Consider the following 20,582-nt stretch of genomic DNA (forward strand, 5'->3'; position numbering starts at 1 on the left):
AGACACAGGCAGAGGGAGAAGCAGGCTCCATGTAGGAAGCCTGATGTGGGACTCAATCTCGGGTCTCCAGGATCACGCCCTTAGCCGAAGGCAGACGCTCAACCGCTGAGCCACCCAGGCGTTCCCCCACTAGGATCTTTGAAAAGTACTGTGCAGAAATTTCACTGAAACACTGGTGCCTCTGGCTCACTCAGTCAGTAGAATATGCAACTCTTGATCTCAAGGTTGTAAATTCAAGGCCCATGTTGGGTATAGAGATTGCTTAAAGATAAAATCTTTAAAAAAGAATGTTTTTTAAAAAAGAAATTTCATTACTATAGAAGAGTACAGAGAACGAATGAATATGTAGAAAATGAATTTACTACTCTTAAGAATATACAATAGTACAAACTTATCAATTACTAATAAAGTGTTACCAAGTAGATGAATTCCTAGATATATTGTAATATTCAAAGACCATTTTAAAAAGAAAAAAAAGGGGATCCCTGGGTGGCTCAGCGGTTTGGCGCCTGCCTTTGGCCCAGGGCGCGATCCTGGAGTCCCGGGATCGAGTCCCACATCGGGCTCCCGGCATGGGGCCCGCTTCTCCCTCCTCCTGTGTCTCTGCCTCTTTCTCAATCTCTGTGTCTATCATGAATAAATAAATAAATAAATCTTTTAAAAAAATAATAATAAAAGAAAAGAAAAGAAAAGAAAGAAAAAGAAAAAAAGAGACCACAGGTATGGGCAGTGACTAATTTCTAAAATTCATATACACCTAAAGAACAATCTAGCAATGCTTTTTTGCAGATCATCAGTGTAGCCCACCTGCATGGAAGGAAATGTGGTTTTGAACAAATGCTGCTCTTTATGTGTCATTTTCAAAACAGACATATTTCAGATGTTGTTTGGAGCTGTCCTGTCCTCTTTACTATGATTTCTCATTATCCTACTTTAGCATGGGAGAATTAAAACACTTACTATAATATTGGCAATATAAAAATACTTTAGCTTGTTCATACCATATTAATTTGTCAAATTTTGAAATAAGCTGTCTAACATGTCCCTAAGTATTTTAAGTAACAGGAAAAAAAAAACCTGCTTTGAAGAAAATACTCAAATTTTTTAGTTTCTTTTTATTTATGATCACCAACTGGCATCATTACCAATAATACAAGTTTTTAAGTTAAACTAGAACCATGTAGTACAAAATATATATTTGCAATAAAAATATACTAATCTGGAGTGTGAAGATAAATTTATGTATGACATTCACTTTTATTGCTTCTATTCCCCAACTGCTCTTTTTACTCTCAAAATATCATTATAAAAAACGTATGTCATATAAACACAATTCAGAAATAAAGCAGTAACATTTTAAATTCACTGGTTCACTGTTCCTACAAATGGAAACGCCCTACAGGGTATAACACTGAGCAGATCTCTTTGGGCTCCTCTTTACGATGCTCCCTTCCACCCCGCACAAAAGGAGACATAGAATTTCCATTAATTTTTTTTTAAGATTAATTATTTGAGAGAGAGAAAGTGCACATATAAGTGGGTGGGCTTGGAGGGACACCAAGAGAGGGAGAAGCAGACTCCCCACTGAGCAGGGAGCCCCACTTGGGGCTGGATCCCAGGATCCCAAGATCATGACCTGAGCCAAAGGCAGATGCTTATCCAACTGAGCCACCCAGGTGCCCCTCTATTAGGCTTCTAAAATGTTTCTGAATAAATCTACTCGATATCTACTTTAAATTCTATTTGGAGAATTATTGAGCTAGAAGAGAGTTAAAACATTATAAAAGAAAAACAACATGTACTTGTAGATCATAATATAAACATAATTTTCCTGTTCTTACAACTTAATTTACTGCAAATTCTACTTTCTTTCAAAGTTTCAGTTTCTGTTTTATGACTATAAATAACTATTTTAGTGTTCCTTTCCTATAGGAGATGGTTTCTTAATATATATGTTCCTAAATATATTATTTCAGTTTGATATTAGAAAAACAGTAGTACTAACATTTTAGGGTCTTAAAATACTATCCCATACATCAAAAACACCCATATTCAAAGAGAAACTGTGTTCGCTAAAACAGAGAAGCATTGCTTAAAAAATGTATTAAGAGATTACAAAAAAAAAATCCATAATCCTGGACTATACTACTGATCTTTTATGATTTTATTAGGTCTAAGTCTTAACTTTAGACAGAAGTAAAAGAAGCCTGAAGTTTAGATACACTGTGAAATGAAAATTCTATCATTGAATGGGAAAATGTTCAAAGCATCTATTAGGAAAACATACTACTATGAGGTCAACTTACAAAAACTTTTTTCCAAAAGTGCCTTGAAAATCTCTACCCAAAACAGCAAATGCTCAAGATATTTTTTCAAAGCTTTAATCTCAAGATTCATAGTACAGCCCTTGATAGAGCCTTATTATCCTATAGAGAATAACACATTTTGAAAGGTAGATTCCCACTGCTAAGAGAACTTTATTACCTAGTGGGCTCCTGGGGATTGGAATTTTGCTAGGGCATTAACTTCCCACAAATTACTGTTTGAAGCATGAGACTGTAAATTTATGTAGAGGAAATACTCCCAAGATGTAAAACTAGTCTCAGAAAAGGCTCTGAAGATTTTTCAAATATATCTCTTATCTAGAATGTCAGCTTGAATAATAAAGATCATGACATCTCAATTAAGATTTCCCAAGATAAAAAAAATTCACTTAAAAGATAGAAACTAAGAAAATCTTATTTTATACTAAGATAGCAAGAGGTACACTTCCTGAAAGAACTTGAGAATACTTTCTTCTTTTTAAAAAAGATTTTAATTTATTTAATTTAGAGAGAGAGAAAGTGCATGCATGAGTTGGGAGGAGGGGCAGAGAGGGAGGAGGGGAGAAGGAAAGAACCTCAAGCAGAATCCCTCCTGAGCACAAAGCCCCACATGGGGTTCAATCCCATGACTCAGAGATCACAACCTGAGCCCAAACCAAAAGTCAAATGCTTAACCGACTAGGCCACTCAGGCTCCCGGAGAACATTTTCATACATTCCAAAATACTCTTCTTTAAACTGTTGGATCCTAGAACATGGATGATATATTTACAGAGGTATATGCATAGGTATATCAGTTGCCAAATAAGCATCCTAAGTTAGGTCCCAAGTTTTTCACTAATAAGTTAAATGCATTCTGAAATTTTTTGGCTCCTAGGGAATTTGTATAACCACCATCATATTAGATGGATTAATATTCCTACATAAAATAAATAACATAGAGTATAGTTAGTGAGATAGATTGATGATTTTTGACTACCCGCCAGCTTGGCTCTAGAAAAACATAGTTCTCTTTCAGATACTCCTAATTTTTTACAGGAGAAGTTAAGATTTATTAAGATTATTTTATAACTTCTATGAACTAATAAACTATTGCCTGTGTTAGGGAGATTCCTTTCTCTAACCCTACTCTCTAGGAGAAATTTTGGTCTCTGTGCTTGCTCTAGAGTTTAAGGAAGGTGAGGGAAGTCATCAACAGTCTTCACTAAGGGAAATTTCTGTTACATGACACTGAAAATTGGAAATGGACTCTCTCATTTCTTGGGCTCAACTTGCAACCAGTTGGGAGGATTGCCTGGATAAAACAAAACATTATTTCCCATTCATTCAATAATACTTCTTGAGCGTCTACTATTCACCAGGCATTATATTATGAAAAAATAACACTATCAAAGAATTTATAGAAACCAGGGAGAAAGTAGGGTACAATCAGACATAGATTGGTACTGCTTTATGGAGTTTTCAATATTTGGCGACAAAATTAGAAGAGTGATATCAGTGTGGTTAGATTTTTTTCATGAAACTAAAATTTTTAATTTTAACAGACTCTTGTTATTTATTACTTTTTACTTTTTAGGTATGGTTCTTTTTTTACTTTTTAGGTGTCACAAAAGACTGTACAGTTCCTGAGGGCAGAGTGTATGTGTGTTAATGGCAGTCTTGACAAAATGTTTCTACTTGGCAAAATTAAAAGTTTGCATCCCTGAATCGGTTTGCTAATTTTCAGAGAGAAATTTTCCTGCATACAAAAACCTAAAAGCTTCTGAATCACGCACTGCCCAAAACTTGATAATCAGTGTTTTTTTTTTAAACATATCGATACGTTGATCAACTCTTTCTTATGTTCCAGCACTATCTTCTGAATTCAATTTCTTTCTTCTTGACATGCATCCTTCCAGAGTGAATTTAGCAAGAGATTCTGGGATTTTTTTAAGATTGATTGATTGATTGATTGGTTTTAGATAGATAGAGGAGGGGGAAGGGACAGAAGGAGAGGGAGACAGAGAATCTCAAGAAGACTCCCTGTTGAGCACAGAGCCTGATGTGGGGCTCAATCTCATGACCTAAGATCATGAGCTGAGCCAAAATCAAGAGCTGGACATTTAACCGAATGAGCCACTCAAGTGCCCCAAAGGACTGTTGTTCTTCGTTTTTTAAAATTTATTTTACCCTCAATTTAAAAATATTTTAATTGAATATGGAATTCTAGGCTAGCATTTGTCTTATCTTAGCATTTGAAGGTACTAAGTTCATTGTTATCTGGACTCCATACATGGAGGCTGACTGAGAAATAATTTATCAGTCTAATCACTATTTCTTTGTGATGAAGTTTAGCTGCTTTCAAAAGTTTGTCTTTGCTATACTGCAGTAGCTAGGTGTCCTTTTATTTATCTACTTGGGGCTCATGCTTTGAATTTACATCTTTCTTTAATTCTGAAAAATTATTAGTTATATAATTTATATAATATATAATTATAGCTATATATTTGTGATGTATATATCACAAATATAATATATACTATATTATATATATTAATATATTATATTTTATAGCCAGAAAACTGCACTGTCAAATATATTATATTACTATAATATTATATATTAAGTTATATATAATATATATTATAATATCACAAATATAATATTTATATCTAATTATATATATAATTATAGTTCATTCACTTATATTGGATATTGTCATTCTAACCACCATGTCTATTAAGTCCTTTTCATATTTACCATTTATTCTTCCATTGGGGTGCTAATCTTTCTGCTTATTCACATCATGATGGATTGCTTCCTAATGTCTGTTATTTTCTTTTCAAGCTTATCTTCAGGGAACACTGTTTTTTGATGGAGCATCCTGTGCTTCATGAGTTGCTGAAGCTTTGGGCATTTGTTTCTATCATATACCCTAAGGTTTGACTCATTTTTTTTTGTTTCACTGGTTTTTGTGTTGATTTATTTGGTCAGCACCATGTATGGAGACCATACAAAGTCATACTCTGTTTTTTTTTTTTTTTTTTTTTTTTAAGATTTTATTTATTCATGAGAGACCCAGAGAGGGAGAGAGGCAGAGACACAGGAGGAGGGAGAAACAGGCTCCATGCCGGGAGCCTGATGTGGGACTCGATCCCAGGACTCCAGGATCGCACCCTGGGCCAAAGGCAGGCGCTAAACCGCTGAGCCACCCAGGGATCCCCTCATACTCTGTTCTTATGTGAGGCACAAGCCTAAAGCTTCAATTTCTCATGTGAGCTATTTTTTCCCCATCCAAAGCATAGGATAGACACTTAATTGTCATTTCCGTTTCGCTATTCCTTCACAGTAGAAATGACCCTTACCTCATACCAGGCTGATGTCCCCTATTCTAATGCAGAAAACCTCAGCTTACCAGCTTGCCATTTGTTTTCTGTTTTTTTTTTTTTTTTTAAGATTTTATTTATTTATTCATGAAAGACAGAGAGAGGGAGGCAGAGACACAGGCAGAGGAAGAAGCAGGCTCCATGCAGGGAGCCCAATATGGCACCTGATCCTGGGACTCCAGCCAGGATCATGCCCCAGGCCAAAGGCAGGCACTAAACCGCTGAGCCACCAAGGGATCCTGACCAGCTTGCCATTTGAACTTCAACTCCTCTCTGTTTCTGCCATGACCCTACCTTCCTTTTCTCATTCTGATACACACAAGCTTTCTGTTGAAATGTAATAAATGCATTCTGTGAAAACCCCTGCATTGTGTAAAACTACTTATGAAGAAAACACAATTTATGGGGAAAATAGGGTTGGGGCAGACCAATGAAAACTTAGGTAATTTTATAGCCAGAAAACTTTGCACTGTCAAATCTTTGCATTTGATACCAGCACCCTAGTTGATCCTTTGTAGCCTTGAACCTGTAGCTTGTGATGCTTTCTCCTTAGAGACGTAAGTCTTTGAGGATATTTGCCTCCCATAGAGGTCATTTTCATAAAAATTAAAAAATTGGATTCAAGGCATAGCTTCTTTATCATTTTTTAAAAATAACACAAAGGATATATTATAGATTCTTCATTTGCCTTCATGATTTTAATAGATTATTTAAAGCTTTTGAGAATGGAGTCACTAAGTGATCTACTATGTCTAATAAAGACCCTTCTTTGGATTTGCAGGGTTTTTTCTATGAGACTTTCAATAATACCATTGATCTTTTCTTTGTGAGAAAGCTTACCTGGGCATCACATCATTATGCAATAGGAAACAATCATATATGGACAAATAAGACTTACGCGTAACACTGGCATCATTCTACAGTGTGTCAGTGTGTCAATACTCCTTAAAAGTATTCCATGATCTTCCAAGAGACAAGACTTAAAATATTGCTACTTATTTAAAATTTTAATACCAACTCCCAGACTTCTAGTCTATTTGAATTTTCAAATGAATGACACTGTTTGCAAATATTAACAATAAAAAATAGCAAATACAAATAATAATAAAAATACATATGAAGGTTGTAGTTTTAAAGTAATTTTTATAAAGTAAAATAATGTACCTGATATTTAGAAAACAATTTTGTAAAATACTGAACTAGGTCTTTGTTGATCAGAATAGAATAACTGATTCTTTTACACTCAAAAACTCTTTCAAAATAATAAGAGAAATTTAAATTATCTTTTCTAATGTTTTTATAACTATGTGTTTTCATAACTATAGCTCTTAAAAGATACTAAAAATACAAAGGAGAGCCCTTTAATTTACCTGTGAAAATTAAAATTAGCAGTTTACACAATGGGGAAAGAGATATAAAATTACCAAACCATTTTATAATGACTTTGTCAATATGAAAGTAAAACAGTATACAAAGAGAAAATGGCCTCTTTGTTGCTAGATGATTTTTAAAAAAAATTTTTTTTAAACAAATATAAGGATCATAGAAGAAACATATACACATTTTCTGCCCTTGAGAAACCCTAAATCCTATGCCATCTTGGGTCTTTAGTTCTGAATATGAAACATTTTCTTTGTCCTCATTACCCTATCAGTAAGTAACATCTCTCAACAGCTGTTTGCAATAAAGGATCCTGACGGCCAAAGGGGAGAGTAGAGCCTGAAGAGGTCAAAAAGGAGCATCAATGATTAGAAAGGTTACTTATCATGGTATCACACAAAGGAAAATTGAAAACCAACATATGGTGACCCCGTGGCCTGGCTCCAGGTGTTTAGTAGCCATCTGAAGAAAGAGAATAATGCACCCTTATTTCAGCTTTAAATAGGTTAATCCTGTTGTGTGGATAATTTAAATACAAGAGATCCTAGAAAGACATATATTTTTGTTATATATATGCATACAAATATATATATATATACTCACACACATATATTTAACAAAGAACTAATCTAGAAATGCAAGTTAAATAATTATCAATTTGAAGAGGTTAAAAAAATGATTAAAAAGTTTTGAAAAATATCTCTAAGAAGCAAATCCAAAGCAAAAACAAGTGATCTTTAAGAATACAAGTAATTATGGACCTAAAATTTTGGGTTGAAATTTAAGGGAAAATAAAAACAAAATCAATTTCTTATTAAACACATGCCTAATAAGCATATGTGTTTGGACTCCAAAAGAATATTGAATTGCTAAAATAATACCATGAATATTATTTCCATATCAAACCACACTAGAATATTTACACCACCTTAAAATCTGCAAGGAAAGTGGTTCTACAATCACCCTCAGTGCAACATTCCAACATTTAATAACTTGAAATTCTTCCTACTGCCTCATCTACAATCTCCCAGCTGTAAAAATTAAGACAACTGTGGTTTTTTTGCTCTTGCTAGGGAAGGAGAACAATTTGTTACCAGCTATCAAACTATAATAAATGTTCCAAAGTCTGAAGACAGTTTTAAGGCCAACATTTAGCCTCCTTTTTAATAGGCTACTCAAACTCTATTTCTTTAAACTTCCCTTATATGTACTTCTAAGTATTTCACTATCACCCTTTCCCAAGCTATCTGCATCTCTTAAAAAAAATTGGTAGGTAGCCAACAATTCCCTAAAAAGACTCATAAAGTCTCTTTATTAGAATGATTCTCAAGTAGAAAGCAATAATGACTTGAATCTTAACTAACTGGTGGTGATAAAATAATAAACAAAAGGGAGTAAGCATGAAAACATTAAAAACTTGAGTCTGAGAGACAAAATATGTCAGACTTTATTAAGTACTCTCCAGAAGGAGGATACCCTGATTAGACAAGTCAACTATCTTATCTTCAGCAGATTACTTTGCCTACAAATAGCTATATTTCAGGCAGATATAGCTTGATAGTATTCTTATTATAGTTATTAGTTGACATATTAATAAAAATAATTTATACCATCCTATATCTTAATTCTATGCTTACCAAATAAACTTTTGATAATTAATTGGCCTACTGAGTAGATTTCCTGAGGTGAGAAAATGTGTACACTTGAGGAGAGTTGACTGAATATCAACTGTACTTTGTTACTACAAATTAATAAATCCAGTTTTGTATATAAACATATATTCTTTGTGATCTTCCATTTCTAATATTAGATCCTAAAAATCTGCCATCATTTAAAGTGTGGAACAAAAAAGGCATACTTAACCACTTCTAGATTATTTTCTCATTAATCCTTAATATAACTAAAACACAGTGTATGCCCCAAACACATTTCCCCTGGAAAGATTTAAAACTAATGAGAAGGCTTAAAATTCCCAAAGTTGTGTCATATTTTCTCTTTGTATGTTCTGTATCCACCACAATACCCATGATTTTGCAAACTTCACATCAAAATTATTGAATTTCTATACACAAACACTTTCATATTAATCTCAGAGTTATGGTGTAGTACCTTCCAGTATGAAAAGCAAGGGCATTGCTACAAGGGAGTATCAACCGTGACAGAGCTGCTTTAAGTACTCTGTGTAGAATGTGTTTGGAGAGGAATAGAAAACAAGAGGGAAGAGGACATAGACCATTTTATATTAAGTCTTTGACTTTCTAATACGGTTTCTCTAGATCACAGAATTACATTTGTTTAGTAAGACACAATATGTCTTAGAAATCCTGTGATTTTCTGCACATCAATATCCTTCTTGGTCTCATTCATTGAAACACCTTCAATAATTACCCATTGCTCTTAAGATAAAAACCTAGAATTTTTAACACAGCCTATTAAGGTGCATACAGATTTGACTCCTAGCCTCCTTTTCTATCTCATTTATATGGTACTTGCTTTGAGAGCTACAGCAACACTAGCCTCTGGCAGCTCTTCAAATACACAAAAAAGCCACAGAGGTCTTCTCCCCACTATCTCTTCACCAGATAATTCTTCTCACTCATTTATTCAGCAAATATTTTGAGCTCATATTATAAGGCAGGCATCATGTAAACAGTCATGAATAAGGCAGGTGGGATTCCTACTCTTATGGAACTTATGTTCTATTATAATTGATCAGTTCACTCTTCCAACAAATATTTACTGAGCACCTATCATGAGCCAGGCTCTGTTCTATGTGTTAGGGAAATTAACAGGGAATGAAATTGGTAAAATCTCTGTGCCCAGGAAAAATCTAGTGGGAAAAGCAGACAAAAACAAGATGAATTAACAAAATATATAGTATGTTTAAAAATAATAAATGTTAAGGAGAGAAATAAAGAAAGGAAAATGACAGGAAGTGCACTTGTGCATGTGTATGTGCACATGTGCACACACAGATTTAGATAAAATTGCTAGGGGAAGCCTTACCTAGAAGATGACATTTAAATAATTATGAGTAATCCAATAGAATGATTATGGCTTGAAATGACTGCTATTTCAAGCATAATGTGAAAGAGAAAAGAGGTTAAAAAAGAGAAGGCTTTGTCTGTAGATTGACTGGACAGAGGTCTGTCTGAAGAGAAAATGCATTAGAGCTGAGACTGAAGGATGTGCATGAGCTTAGAATATCTTCAAATGCTCCCCAAATACAGATGACTTATATTTTCCTACAGCACTACCAGCATATCAACTATAGAGGAACGGTATCATGGATGACATAATTTATAGAAGAAAGGGAAATCCTTACTGAACGTTTGCCATGTGCCAGGTAAAGGTAAAACACTTTGCATGCTTAATGTACCTTTTGCCATCCAAAGTTTACAAGAACAAGTTGGCTGCTGTTCACTGGAAACAATGCCCAAGTAAAATCTATCAATAATTCAAGGTCATAGTAATAATGATAATAATAATAATAATAGGATAGTAATGAGCAGAATGTTATTTAAAATACTCTGTTTTGGGGCAGCCCAGGTGGCTCAGCGGTTTAGCGCCACCTTCAGTCCAGGGCCTGATCCTGGAGACCCGGGACCGAGTTCTGCATCGGGCTCCCTCCATGGAGCCTGCTTCTTCCTCTGCCTGTGTCTCTGCCTCTCTCTCTCTCTCTCTGTCTCTCTCTCTGTCTCTCATGAATAAATAAATAAATAATCTTAAAATATTCTGTTTCATTGTGAAACCTTGTATTAGATCATGTGTTCCCTTCTGGGATTCAGAATACATGGTTCATTGATAAAATACTGTTCAGTTCTACATTAAAGTAAGCAACAACAAGGTATAGCATACTATTAGGCATTTATGTGCTAATTTGTAAGTCTATGTGGACAGTGACAGACTTCATAGATAATAAAAACTTCCCATATGTTAAACAAAGCTATTTTATCTATAAAATTTCTCTCATGTTATCCTGGGCATTAAGTCTACCTGTTGGTGAGCAATTACCTCTCTCTCTCTCTCTCTCTCTCTCTCTCTCCAAACACTTGATTAAGGTATAACTGACACACAAAAAACTTCACACAGTTAATGCATACAATTTGAGGAATTTGGAGATAAGTATACATCCATGAAACCATCATCACAAACTATGCCCTGAACATATCCATCACCTCCAAAGGCTTCCTCCCGTCCTCTATTATTTTGTGTATGTGTCATAAGAAAACTTAACATAAGTTCTACCCTCTTTGGAAATTTTTAAGTATACAATTGATTATTGTTTACTGTAGGTACTATGCTGTACCCCAGATATCTATTCATCTTATATAGATACTTATATAGATATTTATTCATCTTATAACTGAACTTTGTATCCTTCGACAAATTACCTCCTCATTTTTAATTTTCCCTAGCCCCTGGCAACCACCATTTTACTCTCTGCTTCTATAAGTTTGACTATTTCAGATTCTGCACATATGTGGCATCATTTAGTATTTGTACTTCCTTATTTGCCTTATTTCACTTAGCAGATTCTTCTATCGTTGTCACAAAAGTCAGGATCTCCACCTCCGAAGGCCTGGATAATATTCCATTGTACGTTCTTACATTTTCTTTATCCATTTGTTGTCAATGGACATTTAAGTTGCTTCCATGTCTGAACTATTGTGAATTATGTTGCAATGCATTTGAGAATACACATATCTCTTTGAGATGCTGATTCCACAGCTCAGCTACCATGAATATATCTTTTTGAGATGCTGATTTTAGTTCTTTTAGGTATACATCCAGAAGTGGGACTACTGGATCATATGGTGGTTCTAATTTTTTTTTTTTTGAGAAACTTCCACACTGTTTTCCACAGTGGCTGTACCAGTTTACATTCCCACCATCAGTGCACAAGTGTTCCCCTTTCTCCACATTTTTGTCAATATTTGTTTTCTTTTGTATTTGCGTTATTTATTTTTATTATAAATATCCTAAGAGGTGTGAAGTAATAGTTCATCATGGTTATGATTTGCATTTTCCTGATGATTAGTGATGTTGAGCACCTTTTAACATACCTATGGGCCATTTATAGGTCTTCTTTTTTTTTTTAAAGATTTATTTATTTATTCATGATAGACATAGAGAGAGAGAAAGAGAGAGAGAGGCAGAGACACAGGCAGAGGGAGAAGCAGGCTCCATGCCGGGAGCCTGACGTGGGACTCGATCCCAGGACTCCAGGATCGTGCCCTGGGCCAAAGGCAGGTGCTAAACCGCTGAGCCACCCAGGGATCCCCTAAAGGTCTTCTTTTAAGAAATGTCTATTTAGTTCTTTGCCCATTTTTTAATTGGGTTATTTGGTTTTTTGTTTGTTTTGTTTCGTTTTTGTTTTTTTTTTGTTTTTTTGTGTTTTTTTTTTTTTTTGCTACTGAGTTGTAGGAGTTCCTTATATATTTTGGACAGAAATCCTTTAACAGATACACGATTTGCAGTATTTTCTTCTATTCCATAAGTTGCCTTTTCATCATTGCCAAAATCAAGAAGTTTTTCCCTATGTTTTTTTTCCAGGAGTTTTATGGTTTTGAGTCTTACATTAAAGTCCTTAATTCATTTTGAATTCATTTTTGTGTATGGTGTACAATAAGGGTCCAGGTTCATTCTTCTGCCTGTGGCTGTCCAATTTTCCAATACCATTTATTGAAGGGACTATCATTTCCCCATTGTATATTTGACCAAGGGGCCTTGGTCAAAGATCCATTGGTCATATATGCATGGCTCTATGTCTAGTCTCTCTTCTGTTCTATTGGTCTATTATGTTTATTTTTATGCCAGGATCATACTATTTTGATTACTGCAGCTTTTTAAATCAGGAAGTATAATGCTGCCAGCTTTGGTCTTCTTGCTCAAAATTACTTTGGCTATTCAGGGTCTTTAATGGTTCTCTGTGAATTTTCACCCTTCTTTTTTTCTTTTCTTCTATTTCTGTTAAAAAGTGTCATGAGGGCAACACCAATTGACAATTACCAGTAAATTATGTATTGGATATTGCTGACCTATACTGATTCATTAAATATATATGAAAACAATGTTTAGGATATGATTTACAGTGACAGAATAAAGAAATGTGGAGTTATGTTTGAGACTGAGTCTTGAATTAATCTGTGCTTTTTTTTTTAGAGAGCAAAGATCACCCACATCCCTTAAAATATATGGGCTCATTAGTGAGTTCCTTCCAAAGTTTAAGCTTATTATTATTATAAAATGTTCTTGTTAATCTACTTTCGATAATTCCTTTCTGCTAAAGAAAGAGACAAATTGAAATGGAAGAAGAGTGAGACAACAGATCCTATAGAACTTTACAGGGAGTAATTTTCCTCTAAATAGGCAAAAAACCCACATTTTTAAGACTAACTGATACTGTTTTATTTGCAATGCAATTTAATCAACACATCAAAGGCACCCTTAGTATTTGATGATACAGCTAGCAGACTTTTTAGATGATCTAGTAGGATCTTATTTTGTATGCTGCTCATCTGTACTTATACCTTGCCTTGAAGGTCCTAACTATTTACATACGATAAAAAAATATAAAACTCAAACCCAACACTCAGGGTTTCACCACCTGAGAAATTATAACCCTGAAAATAAGTTTAGGAAAGCTCTCTAGATCCCCTATCTCTCAAAAAAGACTGGAATAAGATGGGGAGGTGTTTTATTTTGTTTTTAAGAAGATATTTAGAAATAGACATTTGATGAACATTGATAAAAAGTATCTTCTGAAATAGAATATAAGTTATCTTTATCTTAATGGAAAATGGAAGTAAAGTAGACCTTTTTAATTTTTGTTTTTAGGGAAGCCCGGGTGGCTCAGCGGTTTAGCGTCGCCTTCAGCTCAGGGGATGATCCTGGAGACCCGGGATCGAGTCCACATCAGGCTCCCTGCATGGAGCCTGCTTCTCCCTCTGCCTGTGTCTCTGCCTCTCTCTCTCTCTCTCTCTCTCTCTCTCTCTCTATATATATATATATATATATATATAGAATATATATATAGAATATATACATATATATAGAATATATGTATATGAATAAATATGAATAAATAAATAAAAAATCTTAAAAGTTTTTTTTTGTCTTTACCCTGGGGTAGGTAAATCACATTCTGTATTTTAGTTTCACCACCTACAAACTATTAATAGATAATTACAATTTTTATCAAATTACGAAAAGGTAGCATAAGCATTTTCATATAGTACATGAGTCTAAGAAAACCATTTTGCTGCAAATCAAAGTGAAAAGATTAATGATAAAATATGTAAAATCGTATAGGATTGTAAGATGCTAATGACTTTCCTCAAGTTTTCCAAATTTTATTTTATATCTATTATAAAAGTTTTTATAAACATAACACATAAAGATAATATAAAAGGGAGCACCTGGGTGGCTCAGCTGATTAAATGTCTGACTATGGCTCAGGTCATGATCTCAGGATCCTGCGATTGAGCCCTGTGTCCGGCTCCCTGATCAGCAGGGAGTCTGCTTGCTCTTCTTCCTCTGTCCCTCCCCCTGCTCTTGCTCTCTCTATCTCTCAAATAAATACATAAGATCTTTTTAAAAAAAGCTAAATATAAGGAACATAAACTGAAAATATACAATTTTGCAATTACTTATCCACTTCACTTCAAATCCACTAGTTTATTTATTTATTTATTTTTTAATTTTTATTTATTTATGATAGTCACAGAGAGAGAGAGAGAGAGAGAGGCAGAGACACAGGCAGAGGGAGAAGCAGGCTCCATGCACCAGGAGCCCGATGTGGGATTCGATCCCGGATCTCCAGGATCGCGCCCTGGGCCAAAGGCAGGCGCCAAACCGCTGCGCCACCCAGGGATCCCAAATCCACTAGTTTAAAATAAATGAGATATACAGGTAGAGAGGATGATCAGGTGAAAATTTTTATTAATTATTGAAGAAATAAAAAAAATGTATCCATAGGTCCTGCAAAACTGATAATATAAATTATCTAATATAAAAATACATAAGTGCAGTTAAAACTCAATTTCCAATAAAAAAAACTAAAATTAGATAAACTATTTCACTTCTTAATAAAGAAATGAGATCATAGATAAGAATAATAGAAAATCTGTAATCTTATTTGGTCATGAATTTCAACCTACTAAACTACAAGTATATAAAAAGACCATGATTGAAATCTGACCAACATTTTCTGTAGGAAAAAACAACCTAAGAAACAAAAACCTAAAATCATACAGAAATAATAACAGGAGACTCTGTACAGAGAGACAAGAAAGACCAAAGTCTTATTCTAGGCTTTAGATATTTAGATAGTTGCACAAAATCTTTAAATCTGTTGCACAAAATATGCTGTCAAAGCCCACCAAGAATAAGAATATACTTGCCACCCAAGGGATATTTTAAAAAATCATTTTCTTTTGTACTGAACCCAAGGGGAATAATTAGTACAGAATAATGTATATATTATTTAGTATTTTCTACCTTAAAACTTAATTCCTTTTTTGCTACTATTTTTAAAAAGAGATTTAAATAGTATTTGCATAAAAATAGAAATTAAGCTGTTAAACTTATGCTGTATTTTTTTTTAATTTATTTTTTATTGGTGTTCAATTTGCCAACATATAGAATAACACCCAGTGCTCATCCCATCAAGTGCCCTCCTCAGTGCCCATCACCCAGTCACCCCCACCCCCGCCGAAACTTATGCTTTAAACCTGAATTTTTCTTACAACTTGACATTTAAAAATCCTCTTCTTTCATTCAGCATGTTTACACTGTGTACCTTCTATGAATATGTCTCTATACTAAACACTGATATTTTTCTCAATAAAACTTATTATTTCTAGATATAATATTATTTATTTGATTTTAATTTATATGTTCTAGTACTGAGTCATTTCAGGTTGCTCCATCCACTGCCTACTTTATTAGGCAGACATGAAGAGTCAATTATGAAACCTACATTTTTTCCACAGTAATTTTCCTTGTTTTTCTATTTGGGTTAATGTCATCTTGTCCCCACTCAGTTGTTGTGTTAGAATGTGGGCAGTGAGTGAAGCAACTTGAAATGACTCAGTACTAAAAAGTATAAATTAAAATAAAGGCTCCTAGCCAATGTGAAAATTCTCTTAAACCCAATTATTAAAGTACCAAAAAAGGCTGGGAGGGGGAAGTTTTCAAAACCATAACATTTCAAAAGACAAACTAAAGTTGGCATCATAAGCTCAGGACTTAAAAAAGAAATAAATCATAAATTATTAAAATTCTATCTGTATCCTTCACAAGATGTTTGAAACCTAAGATTACTCAAATATTTAGAAATAAACAATTTATATCAGAAAAAAAGCAGTGTGCCAAAGGCCATACTTGAATGAATGATGTTATCAGTGGTAAACTACACTCAGTTAAAATCTAACTTAATATTTGTGTCATGAAAGAACACATGTAAGTGACTAAACATAAGGATTAAGACTTCTTACCCCATATTTACATTGGCGGGATGTTGCTCCATATTGGAAACGGCATTGCTCATCAGCATCATACACCTGACCTGGGGCCACAGCTGGATAAAGAAAGTCACGCTTGGGAGGCTCATTATCAAGGCAAGTACCACGGCCTGAACTGTTCAACATAAAGGATCAAAGGAAATTAGGTACACTATGGACTATTTCCATCACAATCATGAAACCATGTGTCGAACTCTTTGTTTTAATAACTTGATGCATGAAAAGCAATACATTCTACCAACAAATACTCACATAGCAGAATAGAATAACTTTACTGAAATGTGAAAAAGAGCCCCAGTAGTTTTTTCCAGCACCGAGACACAATAAAAGCATCTCAGACAACAATCTCAAAATGTCATGTTGGCCTTAAAATACTGATTTAAACTAATTTCTCAAGGAATCAAAATAGAATTTCATATTACTCTAAGCTTCTTGTTTGTTTTCCATGAAAATACAACCACATCTGGTAGTAGAATTAAAAACATAAAATGTGGAAAATTAAAAAAAAAACAAAGCAAAACAAAAACAAACAGCCACTATGGTTGTCATTCTTAAAGACCTAATCTATATACTCCTCTAACTTGGGCAAAACAATAGATGCTGTAGTAAGACATGTCCAAAGGTTCTTGAAATATTTCAATAATAAATGGGCAGAATGACAGATGAGGCCAAGATCCAAAGTTCTCTCAAGTATATTAGGAGTGTTTAGTCTCTCAAAAATTTCATATTTCATCTAGGGTCATCAGAGTTGGAAAAGAGAATGTTCTCCTCTCTGCAATTTCTGCTTTCAAAGTATGCTCGCACTCAAACATAATATTTTAATTCAGTGGAACAAATAACATAAAGATCGCCAAAATCCAGACGGAATACCTTAGTTTAAAGAGCTTTATACTTTGCTAAAGATAATTGTTCATTTTTTTAGTCAGTGTGCATAAAATAGGACAGATGCTTTTTTACTTTCATTTCACATGTGAGTAACTTAGAATTTTTAAAGAATTCCTATGCCAACATTTAAAAATTTTTTCCAACATTCCTGTCAATTGTGCCAGCACTTGTGTTTTTTTTTCCAAATCTTTTCCATCCACTTTGCCAAAGGAAAATAATTTCACAAGTAGAAGTTCCTCAACTATTATTTAGGACAGTACAAATTTTCATTTATAGATAGGTTAAGAAAGAGCCATGTATAATAACGAGTTTCATATTCACTTACTATTTTGTCATACTTCTTAAAATGTAAAAGTTAATTTGCTATATTAAAATGTGTATTTGCACAGGAGCAAATTAATACCTTTTAAAAATTGAACCATACGACTCACAAGGTGATAGATTCAGAAACCCACGGGCAGAACACTGTCTTCTTTGCACCCTTTCCTTTCCTTTATGCCCCTCTTGATTGGTTTTTCATCAATAAAAATATTTGGATAAAAATAATAAATGTTGCACTAATATAGATGGGTTTATTATTGGTTATTATAATCATTTCACTTGTCACTCTTCAATGTATTTAACAGAAAACAACTTATTTTCACCCTGCTGTCCAGTTTTCATGAAAGAATGCTTTTACTTCCTATTTATTGAACTTTGAGAAATTGACATGCACTGCAATAAGAGAAATTATTTCTAGATGAATTTTTAAAATAGCAAGCTCCTTTTATTTTATTATGTAAAGTATCTTTAATCTATATAGATATGCATATTCAAATTTCTATATTAAGATTAATGATAAAGCAGTCAAATGTGAAAAGTATACTGAAAGAAGACAATTTTGATAAAATGCAATATGCATGAAATAAATCAATTAGCAGTTTAAGCCCATAATTTTTCTTCTAAAATATCAGTTTCAGTTCCATCTACAACAAAATTACAAAAGTCTTTATGAAAGGGTTGAAATATGTAAAAAAAAAAATCAAGTAATAGTATAAATTAATGGGAAAAGTTTAACTACTGAAGGATCTAAGTACAGGGTTCCATTGGTAAAAATATTTGCCGATAGCATAACAAAGCAACTATACAATAAATTCACCTAAGTAGCACTAACTCAAAAATCTATTAAAAATTATTATATATAATTACTTGTAGATATAGAAAATTAACTTAGAAACCTAGAGAAAATACTATACAGACCCCCCAAAAGACTTTGGGAATAGATACCCTGTGGAAAAAAATTTTTTTGATAGCAAACTGAAATTTGGCTCAACCCAGGAGGAAGCAAGAATAATTCATTTGTCTAAAGTTCTTGCTCCAAGGTATTAATGGTGTTCTAACCATGGTTCATGTTCTTTTAAAAATACCAAATTAGACAACCATTGGAAAGGCCTCCAGACAATAAAGAAGGCATGCACTGTGGTCACCTGTGGACAAAGTCTTTTGATAAAGTTTACTCCATAAGTGGATTTTTGTTTCAGTTTTTTAGAATTATTTACTGCTTTGTATTAATGTGGTCTAATTAAATATCTAGACAAGTCTTATTCTTTTCTTTATATTTTTGCAGAAGAATAAAATACTGTATAAATAAAATATAAACAAAAACATATAGATCTTTATCAAAACGAACATGTATTTAGAAATAAGGCATCAACAAAGGCCTTTTTAAATGGGTTTGGCCATACTATCATACAAACCACTAATGGCAAGTCACGTGTCTTATTTTTATCGGTTCTGGGAAAGCAAGGGTAGGGATTATCTTCAAGATTGATTTATTGTTCCTACATTTTGGGTAGAAAATGTAGTATATATATATATTTTTACTAACCATATTTGATATATATACCATAAAACCTGGGTTAAACTATTTGGGGTGGGGGGTAGTTTTCATATTTTAATTCTTACCTGAGGGTAAGTGACAAAAATATTTTTTGCATAGTGTTACTAAAATTTGCTATTTTCCTAATACTTTCAAGTAAGTTAAACCTCTAGATCATGATTAATTAATTCTTAGAAAATAATATTTCTGGATATTACCATGCTTCTGAGTCATCAATTGCCATTATGAAATATCACAGATATAAGTATAGAAGGTAGAGGATATGAATCAGAGAGATGTATATTTAACCCTGGAAGTATTTTTTTTCCTCTTATAAAATTCCCAGGAGCTTAACCCTAATTACACCCCTCACTTTCTCTAGAAGAACTAACATTCTGACTTTTAAAATAATTATTTCCATGATTTTCTTAGTAATTATTCATCTCTCAATTATTAATCTGCCTATTTTTGAACTACATAAAAGGAGTCATGCTGTAGATTTTTATTTGTGATTTTATACTTTCGTTCAATATTATGTTCATTGATATCATTCTTTAATATTCCATTTAAGACTATGGCATAATTATTTATCCATTCTTCTATTAATAAGCATTTACATTATTCCTAATTTCTGAAAATTGTCAAGTATGCTGATATGAACATTTTTGTACAGGTCTCCAGGGACAAATGTTTTTTCCTTTCTCAAAAATATTAGATGAGTTATTTTCTTACATTTTGTAATTGAGTCTATTTAGCAAAATGGAGATTAGGAGTAACTATTATTAAATCTGGGGTTCTAGTTAGTTGATATAACCATACAATTCTTATGATGCTAAACCTAGTATTATTTATGCTACTCTTATCAAAATAATAAGAGTAGTATAAATCTACTTGAGTTTTCTCATTATATGGCACTTTTAAGCACAGATGGTCTGTGTTTTGGTCATATGCAAATTTTTCCACTAAGAAAACATAAACCTCATTCGTTAATAAATAAATTAAATGAAAAGCACTATCATTTTCCATCTATGAGATACTATTATAACTTATTGTTATTAAGCACTGATATATTGGTCCTGAGCAAAACTATATACATAAAAACTAGAACTCTGAGAATTTCTCTAGCAACATACATTTCACTACTAAAAGCTCAATTTTTGTTAATATCTACAGCAATAAAGATAATAACACCCTACTTTTGTTTATGCATCTAAGACAAGACAGAAAAAAGAATGTGTATTAGC

At 33.3% G+C, this 20,582-nt stretch overlaps 1 protein-coding gene across 4 annotated transcripts in view; it reads right to left on the bottom strand.

Moving 5' to 3' along the window:
* Positions 1-20,582, bottom strand: part of ADAMTS6 (ADAM metallopeptidase with thrombospondin type 1 motif 6) — a 297,356-nt gene that overhangs the window by 104,425 nt on the left and 172,349 nt on the right. For all 4 annotated transcript variants that reach the window (XR_007406729.1, XR_007406731.1, XM_049103149.1 and 1 more), the window contains exon 11: positions 16,569-16,710. Coding sequence is in view for 2 of the 4 variants with exons in the window: in XM_049103149.1 (XP_048959106.1) it covers positions 16,569-16,710 (142 nt within the window). In the remaining 2 variants the exon portion in view is untranslated. The remainder of the gene's footprint in view (positions 1-16,568; positions 16,711-20,582) is intronic.

This window comes from Canis lupus, chromosome 2 (genome assembly GCF_003254725.2).
Source record: "Canis lupus dingo isolate Sandy chromosome 2, ASM325472v2, whole genome shotgun sequence".
In the NCBI taxonomy this organism is placed as follows: Eukaryota; Metazoa; Chordata; class Mammalia; order Carnivora; family Canidae; genus Canis; species Canis lupus.